This window comes from Mesitornis unicolor, unplaced genomic scaffold (assembly GCF_000695765.1).
Source record: "Mesitornis unicolor isolate BGI_N332 unplaced genomic scaffold, ASM69576v1 scaffold8444, whole genome shotgun sequence".
In the NCBI taxonomy this organism is placed as follows: Eukaryota; Metazoa; Chordata; class Aves; order Mesitornithiformes; family Mesitornithidae; genus Mesitornis; species Mesitornis unicolor.
In genome coordinates this window covers 1-9,158 of record NW_010177993.1, presented here as the reverse complement: position 1 = coordinate 9,158, position 9,158 = coordinate 1, and the positions used below count along the sequence as shown (strand labels likewise).

Genomic DNA, 9,158 nt, shown 5'->3' with positions numbered 1-9,158 from the left:
TGGGAACGGGATGCCCCCGGGGAGGACGGACACAAGATGACGGGTTCCCCGGGGCCGGGGCGGCCTCCCCGTTCGCCAGGCGGTGGGAGGGTGGCAAAGCCGGGCGGGAGGCAGGGGAGAAGGGGCTGGTGACGGGAGAGGACAGGGAGTACAGAGCCGTCTGGAAGCACCGCATCAGCTGCAGGAAAACGTGCAGCGATTCGATCAAATGAATCGGAGGAAAACCGGAGAAGAGCAGAGACTTACAGCGGGATTGAAATATGGGGTTTGGCATGGAGGGGTTGCCTGGTGTGGTGCAGAGCTTTGAGGTGACCCTGCAGGAGCTTGGAAAGGCCATTTTGCTTTAAATGACCTAGAAGCCATAGAAAAGCAGTTTGACTGGAAGTTTATTTATTGCCTGCATTTGATCTGCTCCCAGCTAAAACAGCCCTCTTGTCCCACCTTTCAGTTTCTCCTGAAGTCCTGCAGGCACTGCTCTTCAGGAGTCCTCCCCAATGAGAGGATCCGCAACATTGGGATCTCGGCCCACATCGACTCGGGGAAGACGACGTTGACGGAGCGAATCCTCTTCTACACGGGCAGGATAGCGCAGATGCACGAGGTCGGTTTTCAGAGGGCTCCAGAGCAGGGCTGCTCTCAGTGGGCTGAGCGTGATGAGCACCACTGCAATGTTGCTGTGACTTATTCGTCTGGAGGAGTCCTAAAAATCTACTGGTTTCCCTGATACCTCTTTAAAAATAAGTAGAGGGCAAGGGGATAGAAAGTAACCCCTCCTTCGCTGCGGTGTCCCCCCTCTTTCAGAACACTTCAAATCTTATTTCAAGTCTTACTTCTCCCTTACCACCTCCATGGTAAATATACGACAGAAGATAGATGTTTCTTCTGATGTAGTCAGAGATGACTGTGAGAAGCAGAAAATACAGGGATGTAATTTGTCGCTTCGGGTACGTTAGCTTGTTAAATTCACAGTGAAGCGTAATTCCTGCAGATTTCTGAGAACTTTTTTCAGGAATGACCCTCAGGAGAGCAAAACGCATTAACGTTGCAGATGAAGCTGCAAAAAAAAGATAATGAAACTTTGTAGTTCAAGAATTATAAGTGATTCTGCCGTGTCTGCTGTCCTTCACCGTGAAGGATGATACACAGTATATAAAGCATCGCTCCTGCACATGCAAAATTCTTAGGAAACTCCTCCAGACTACATTTTTATTCTTTTTATTTTTTCCTAAGGTGAAAGGTAAGGATGGGGTTGGAGCTGTCATGGATTCAATGGAGCTGGAGCGACAGCGCGGGATCACAATTCAGTCTGCAGCAACGTACACCATGTGGAAAGACACCAACATCAACATCATAGACACGCCAGGTAACGACAGTCCTGAGTGCGTTACGATTGCTGTTCCCTCACGTATACAGAGAGCATGGCTGTGTTCATTTCATCTTGTGTTCATTACTCACTCAAGTTGTGCTAAGAGGACTTTTTCTGGAGGCTGATTATGTTGGCTGTTGCTCCTTTCTGCAGCTATGAGAAAGCAATTGCTCGTTACCTCTTACCATGTATAATTAATGGGGTTTTTTTGTTACTCAGGACATGTGGACTTCACAATTGAAGTGGAGAGATCTCTGCGAGTGCTGGATGGAGCTATTCTGGTTCTCTGTGCTGTTGGAGGAGTTCAGTGCCAGACGATAACGGTGAACAGGCAAATGAAGCGTTACAGTGTGCCCTTCGTAACGTTCATCAATAAACTGGACAGACTGGGCTCTAGTCCAGCCAGAGCAGTACAACAGTTGAGGTATTTATCACTTACAATTAGTTGTGCAACAATTCTGAACTATTCACGTAGCAGATTAATACTGAGAATATTGAAAAGCATTCTCTTGTGGCGTCTGTAGTTTGAAGGATAATACCTGACTTGAGGTTAAATCTTAATCTGACCTCTAACAGCTCTCCATTTTCTCAAGAAAAATGCCAGTGTCAGCCCAGGCTTGCAGTGCCTGAGAGCTGGGGTTTTGATCCTTATTTTGGTGATGGAAACATATTTGGAGCCACTTTGAAAGCAGCCTTTTCATTTTCGCTAGATCCTGGTAGCAAAGGTGGTGGAGCTCACAGCAGGGAGATGACACGGGGTTGGACAGTTGCTAGTTCAGACACCACAAGTCCTGCTTGCTTCCTACCTGCAGTCTTTCTGTGCCTAATTTAATCAGTGAGATACGTGCATTAATATGCGCGAAGGGAGAAGCAGCTCCCATAATCAAGTAATTAATCAGAAACCAGTTTGCACCACTTTCTTTCCCATGAAAGTTGCTCAGGGTGTCTGTTGGGATATCAAGGGCTGGCAGTCACTTGTGTTAAAATGCAACTAGGACCTTTTCATCAGCATTGGGGTTTTTGGCACTGTCCAAAGATAGGGATTTTGTAGGAGTGGGATGTTGTTCAGAGGCCATCTGGAGCACATCTATAGAAATGAGTTGGGTTTTTTTAAAAAACTAATACATACTTGTTCACTTCTCCAGATCCAAGTTGAAACACAACGCAGCTTTTGTTCAGATTCCAATTGGGCTGGAGGGAAACTTTAAAGGAATTATAGATCTGATTGAAGAAAGAGCGATATATTTTGACGGTGCGCTTGGGTAAGTTGTGAAACTTGCATGTCTTTTAGCTGGAGCCACTCTGTGAGGGAGCGGTGGGCAGCTGCAGCCAGCGGGAATTGTTTGCTAACCACAGTAGCGCGGAGGGGCGGTAGCCACGCTTGCCACCCTGAGAAATAGGAGACTTGCTTCGTAACGGGAACTGATAGTGAATGTTGGGATGAAGATAAGATGTGGGTGAGGCTGTTGAGCAGGTTGTCCTACATCCTTGCAAGCTCCTGCCATGAGAAAAACCTTCTCCTGCTTTTGTGAGAGATAACACATCGATATTCTGACGTGATTTCTTTCCAGTGTCCGTGTCAGCAGTGAGTTCTTGTTGGTCAGGCCGGTCAAGCAATGATGAGCGATGGAAAGGTTGGTTCATGTGGTATTCCTGTGGAGTGCTGATGTTGTTTACGTGTGTAGGGAGACTCTCCGGTATGATGAAATTCCGGCTGAGTTCAGAGCAGAGGCTGCAGAGCGACGTCGGGAGTTGATCGAGTGCGTCGCCAACTCGGACGATCAGCTCGGGGAGCTGTTTTTGGAAGAAAAGATTCCTACAGCTGCTGAGTTAAAGGTAACTTCCTTGTGGTGGCTTTTCCTGTAGCAAAGTTTTCTCGCTCTTTTGTGTCCCTGTGCTCCCCCGCCCCAATAAAAAATTCCTTGAAATCTCTTCCTTGTGGTGGCTTTTCCTGTAGCAAAGTTATCTCGCTCTTTTGTGTCCCTATCCTCCCCCGCCCCAATAAAAAAATCCTTGAAATCTTGAAGAAATGTCTTTTGCTGGAGTTCTCTGGTACGAGTGTCCCATGGGGGGACTCCCGCTTCAGGTCCCTGCTGAGAGCCTATTCCAGATTTGGCTTGTGATTTGCATTGGAGAGCCTGAGCTTGTGCGTGCACTTTAGGGACCAGCAAATGGCTCAAAGGAGCATCTTGTCACTTTTGTCACTTTTGTCACTCTGTTGGCTGGCTTGATGGCTGTGACTTGGGTTATGTTCCACAGCAAGTCGGTTGTTGAGGTGCTGTAAGTCGTCTCTGTGCCTGAAGTCCTGCCTTGTTCCGTATTGGCACCGATGACATCCCAAGTGCAAAGAGCAGTACACTAGAAGGGAACTGGAATGACTTTGCTTGGAGACTCCAGAGAAAAAGAATCCAGGTCAAAATAGTGTAAAAAAAACCAGAGAATTGCATTTAGGCTGTTTTATGCTTGGCTACCTACCCGTACCACAGCGGGTTGTTACGTGGGACGGCCGTGCCTTCTTTAGTGTTTGTAGTTGACTGATGATGCTTCTCGAGTTACCGTGGTGGCATTCACTTCAGCCAGGACAGGTGCAAAAGCTCAGCTTAGCCCAGTGTGAGCGTAAGAGCCCACGCCTCATGTGGACCTGCTTCTGTTGAGCCGTGAGCGTAGAGATGACCTGAGGACACTTATCCTTGGAGGAGAGGTGCTAAGCTGGTTTGCATTTGCCGCACAGCCCCGCGGGGTGGGTTTGTAACTGGAGACACAGCAGGCCCTGCGCTCCGTGTCCTGGCAGCACAGGGGAACCACGCCGAGGGATTTATGGTTTGCAGGCCTGATCCCAGCGTGGTTGGGTTTTGCCCTTAATGCACACTGGGTGCAGGGATTTGTGTGATGTGTTGTGATGTTCGTCACCACCTCTTGCTAGTGGTGGAAGTCCACTTGAGCAGTAATCTTCCAGTGCCCGCTGTTAATAGTTATTAATTAGTCAAACATCAAAACTGCTACAGGAAACCAGTTGCTTGATTACAGAATCACAGAATCACAGCACGTTAGGGATTGGAAGGGACCTCAAAAGCTCATCCAGTCCAATCCCCCTGCCGGAGCAGGAACACCCAGATGAGGTTGCACAGGAAGGCGTCCAGGCGGGTTTTGAATGTCTGCAGAGAAGGAGACTCCACAACCTCTCTGGGCAGCCTGGTCCAGTGCTCTGTCACCCTCACTGAGAAGAAGTTTCTTCTCAAATTTCAGTGGAACCTCCTGTGTTCCAGTTTGTGTCCGTTACCCCTTGTCTTATCATTGTTTGTCACCGAGAAGAGCCTGGCTCCATCCTCGTGACACTCACCCTTTAAATATTTATAAACATGAATGAGGTCTCCCCTCAGTCTCCTCTTCTGCAAACTAAAGAGACCCAGCTCCCTCAGCCGCTCCTCATAAGGGAGATGCTCCACTCCCTTGACCATCTTTATAGCCCTACGCTGGACTCTCTCCAGCAGTTCCCTGTCCTTCTTGAACTGAGGGGCCCAGAACTGGACACAATATTCCAGATGCGGTCTCACCAGGGCAGAGTAGAGGGGGAGGAGAACCTCTCTCAACCTAAATGTGATGAAATAAAAAAGTGAGGTGTGAAGGGCCCGTTGCAGTGGGAGAAGCCGTGCAGGCAGACTCTGCTTTTTCGAGGAGAGCTGCTGTTGGACAGCTTGTCTGTGAGCAGTGGTGTTGCACAACATCTCCCTGGGGTCTGGAGCCAGCCTGACGTGGCACTTGCTGCCTCCTTTTGCTGCTTTTAACTTAGCTTTGATATTTAAGTCATTTTCTCAGTATTTAACCCGCTAGCAGGGCCTGGTTGCCTCTCTGCAGTAATCCTTTCCCTGTGAGGGTTTGCAGTGCTTGCTCTCCTAGAAGTTGTGGTACAGAGGACCCTCAAAACTGATGGGTGTGGTGAGTCCTCTTGAGCTTTATTTATTTGAATGTTCATGGCCCCTGAATTCTGGTTGCTTTTTGTTACAGAGCTGGCATTTGGAGTTGTTGGTTTGTTGGGATTTTTCATTGTTCTGGCTGTATGGGTGATGTACTGGTGATCAATGTCTCTAGGAAGGGTGTGCACAAATGTGTCTATCCCAACTGATTTTGAGACAGAAATGAAATAGTCGTTTTAGAGATCTCACCTGGCAGAGGGAATGGTGCCGGTGTGAATACGCTGTGTTGCTCTAAGAGGCGAGAGGTTTTTTGCAGCACGCTATTTTGGAAAGCTCCTGTTGGGAAGGAAATCTGCTACCAAGATAAATTTGTCTGTTCAGCATGCCTCTGCTTCCCACTTCTGAAAGCCAATTAATTATGGCTCTAATGGCTATAGTATTGCAGATGCAGGTTAATTTGTACTAATGTGTCCCTGAAGATGGATTTTCTTTCGGTGGCCAGCAGCCAAGTTTCTACTGAAAATCTCTTTTTGTGGCAGTGATGCTAAGTATCACTCCTGGATGCCACAGTCGCAGCATACGATGTCTGCTCAAGATCAGCTGCTTAAACATCCCCTAATTTGCTGCTGTCCATAATGCTGTACTCGAGGAACCGATGTGCACCAGATACTCAGTGGGGCGCTCAGTGACAACCATCCTTATGTGAAAATAAAATCACTTTTTTTTTCCCCAAGGTTATTGTTGATGAGGATGAATTGCAGTCATGTTGTTTTATTCGGAATACAAACACCGGGCATCAGCACAGCCAGATTTCCAGCGCCCTGGTGTATGAGAACAGACGTGGGCTGGATGAGCAGGATTGGGTTTTTTTACCTTGTATTATTTTTGTGAAGTCATTACATCAACAAATAGAAGGAACCGCTGTTCTCTCTGTTAATTATGAAGATAGCTCAGCATCTGTACTCTAAATAACTCCCGGATTAGATGATGTGGTTAACTATTGCGGTTTTTAAGGAGAATTCATTCCTTTAGCTTATCAAAGAGGACAGGAACTGCTTTCGGTTGGAGCGAGGGCCTCAGCAGGGAGGTGGCATCCTCTAGTGGCAGGGAGAGGGGACACCAAGGTGCCAGTCTTGGCTTCAGTAATTAATTTGGGGAGTGTGGAGGGGCAAATAGCTTCTGTCCACCTTTATGGAGGACAGCAGCGATCACTGGTATGGAAGCCGTGGGTGCTCAGTTACGTTTTGCGTGCGTCGTGTGGTGCTTGAGTTGAAGGCACTGAATAGGCCTGAGGTTACCGTGCACTGAGTGTGTCTTGCTCGGTTCAGTAGGGTGTGTAGTGCAACTTCAGCAGGTCTGTAGATGAATGTAAATGTGTTCTTCTGTTGTGCTTTTAAAACATTCTTCATCAAAAAATGATGATTCATTGAACATGGCACTTACCCAGATACCCCTTTCCTACCTGAATTCTTCCTTCAGAAGAGTTTTCTGTAGTTTAAAGATACCGAAGCATCTCATCTTACTGTCATAAATTTAAATGGGTATTGTTTCCCAACATAACTAAATAGTGGGAATGACACATTTAAAGTGGAAATGAAGAGTCCTGACTTTACCAGCAAAGAATCAAGAAACTTTTTCTGAGTGTTTTGGGGTTATTGTCGTATTTCTCTTAGGCATTTTTATTTTAAATTTGAATTTAAGAGAAGGAGGAAGAAACCTCACACTTTAGGGAGCTGGTGAGGAAGGTTTACGGGAAGCTCTTGTGTACGAGGTGGTACAGGAGGCTCTGGGAGCAGCTGTTTTACTCCAGGAGCAGTGATAACCAGCAAAGAGAGAGAATTTTGGCCACTGCTTGGTTAATTCTGTGTCACGCTCCAGAAGCAGCTGCAGGAGACTGACGCACTGATGTTTTTCCAGCTGGCCATCAGAAGAGCAACACTGAAGAAGGCCTTTACCCCCGTCCTTGTGGGAAGCGCTCTGAAGAACAAAGGAGTGCAGCCGCTGCTGGATGCCGTCCTGGAGTACCTGCCCAACCCCTCAGAGGTTGAGAACTACGCCATCCTTAACCAGGGGTGAGGATATTCATGTTCAAAGCTGTGTGTATGTATCAGGAAACGCTACTAACAAAACACACAATCGTTTACCATTTGTATTAAATAAGACCATCATAATTTTGCACAAACTTCAAAACCAAAGAAAACTTCTCTCTCATTTGAGGGTTACTGCTTATGCTGGTGTTTTAACACCCATTAAATGTAAAATTTGAAATAAATATTATCTGGTGAGATGGTTCTTTAAAAAATAATGGTGACCCTTAAAACCATGGCTATAGTAGAGGAGAGAGCACATCTGAAATACGTAACCAATGTTTTATTCTTGGTCGTGTTTGTTGAAGTAGTTGTGCCTTCACATTCAGTTAAGAAGCATGAAACCCAACATTAGAGCCTGTAAATAGTCCGTAACAGTCACAGCTTAGGGGTGGCCATCAGATCTTTTTAATACAGACAGACAGTGTAATCGTAGCAAAACAGAAATGATGCCAATAAATACAGTTTATGACTTCTCCTCCCAGCAGTTACCTGACTCTTCGAGTCCTCGCTGCTGCTGCACCTCTCACTGCCTACTAAGAGACTAAAACTCCTCAGGAGTGTTGTCAGCAGAGTTACTGCAATGTCTCTTTCTTCACTCTAAAGCTGCACTTGCTCCTGAGTTGTGTTTCAGTTTATGACTAATTGCTTTCATGGCAAAACAGTTGGATGATACGAAGGATTAGTGCTATTTGTCATAGTTTTGACCTCCTTTTTGGGATCTGCTGTGGTTTCTCTGAGATACTTTCTGAGCATGTGAGTGCTACATATGTGAGCATCCTTAAGTCTCCACTATAAGCCTGTGATACTGAAAGCCTGTAAGAAACTGGGACTTTCTAAGGTTTCTTATGTTTAGAGGAGGTTGCTGTGTTTGATGCATAACATCAACTCCCTCTCCATCCCTGTTTTTAAGGGAATCTGAGGACAAAAGCAATTGCTGAACTCTACTCGAGACGATTCCCAGCCTTTTATAGGCCTGGCTTTTAAACTGGAGGTAAGTTGTTACTCTTTGCCTTTCTAATGCCACAAAGCCAGTAGAGAAGCAGGGTGTTTCCTGCACAAGTTGGTGTACGTGAGTCCTGTTTGTGCATGTGATGGCTTTTTCACTTGGTCACTGTGTATATGGTAAAGCTAAACGAGAAGTTTCTGGAGAATGGATGCCCAGACCATTACATATCTGACTTTATGCTACCAACATCTGACCTCTGTACAGGAGTACAAAACAGAAGTTGTACTCGTGTGTGTTAACCCTGAAGGAGGACAGAAGGTATCCAGATAAATTATTTGAGATAACAGAACAAGTCCACACAGACAGTACGACCAAAACTTACCTGGAACAGATTTCAAAACCAGTTTCTCTTTAAATTCAAGTTAAATTTGACTTTTCTTAAAATGAGTTGTGTGCCTCAAATACTGCATGATTTTCTTCATTAAAACCTTAACATTTGGGGGTTTTGTGGGTTCATTTCAAATACTTTCAGAGAAAAATCCTGGTTTTGTTTGAAGCTGAAACTGTTAATAAAAGTTTAATTTACGTGTCTACATTTAGTCAGTCAGTGCAGATGTTGCTTTGAATAGTAGTTGTCTTGACTCCCAGAAGGATTTGATCTGATTCCTAATGAATTTTGTTTCCAGGCTGGCCGTTTTGGGCAGTTAACCTATGTTCGAGTTTATCAGGGGATGCTGAAGAAATCTGATTATATCTATAACACCAGGACTGGGAAGAGAGTGCGAGTGCAGAGGCTTGTCCGGATGCACTCAGACAACATGGAGGTGAGCGTGAGGGGTGCA

The 9,158-nt window shown here is 46.0% G+C and overlaps 1 protein-coding gene across 1 annotated transcript; it reads left to right on the top strand.

Annotated features, from left to right (window-relative positions):
• Positions 1-448: 448 nt before the first annotated feature.
• Positions 449-9,140, top strand: LOC104535897 (elongation factor G, mitochondrial-like; the record flags this gene model as incomplete). The annotated part of the gene is made up of 9 exons (XM_010182300.1): positions 449-601; positions 1,231-1,363; positions 1,586-1,790; positions 2,512-2,628; positions 3,052-3,202; positions 7,198-7,352; positions 7,812-7,831; positions 8,291-8,361; positions 9,003-9,140. Coding segments are annotated over 9 exons (1,143 nt in total), but the record flags the coding sequence as incomplete, so codon positions are not given.
• Between the last annotated feature and the right edge of the window lie 18 nt (positions 9,141-9,158).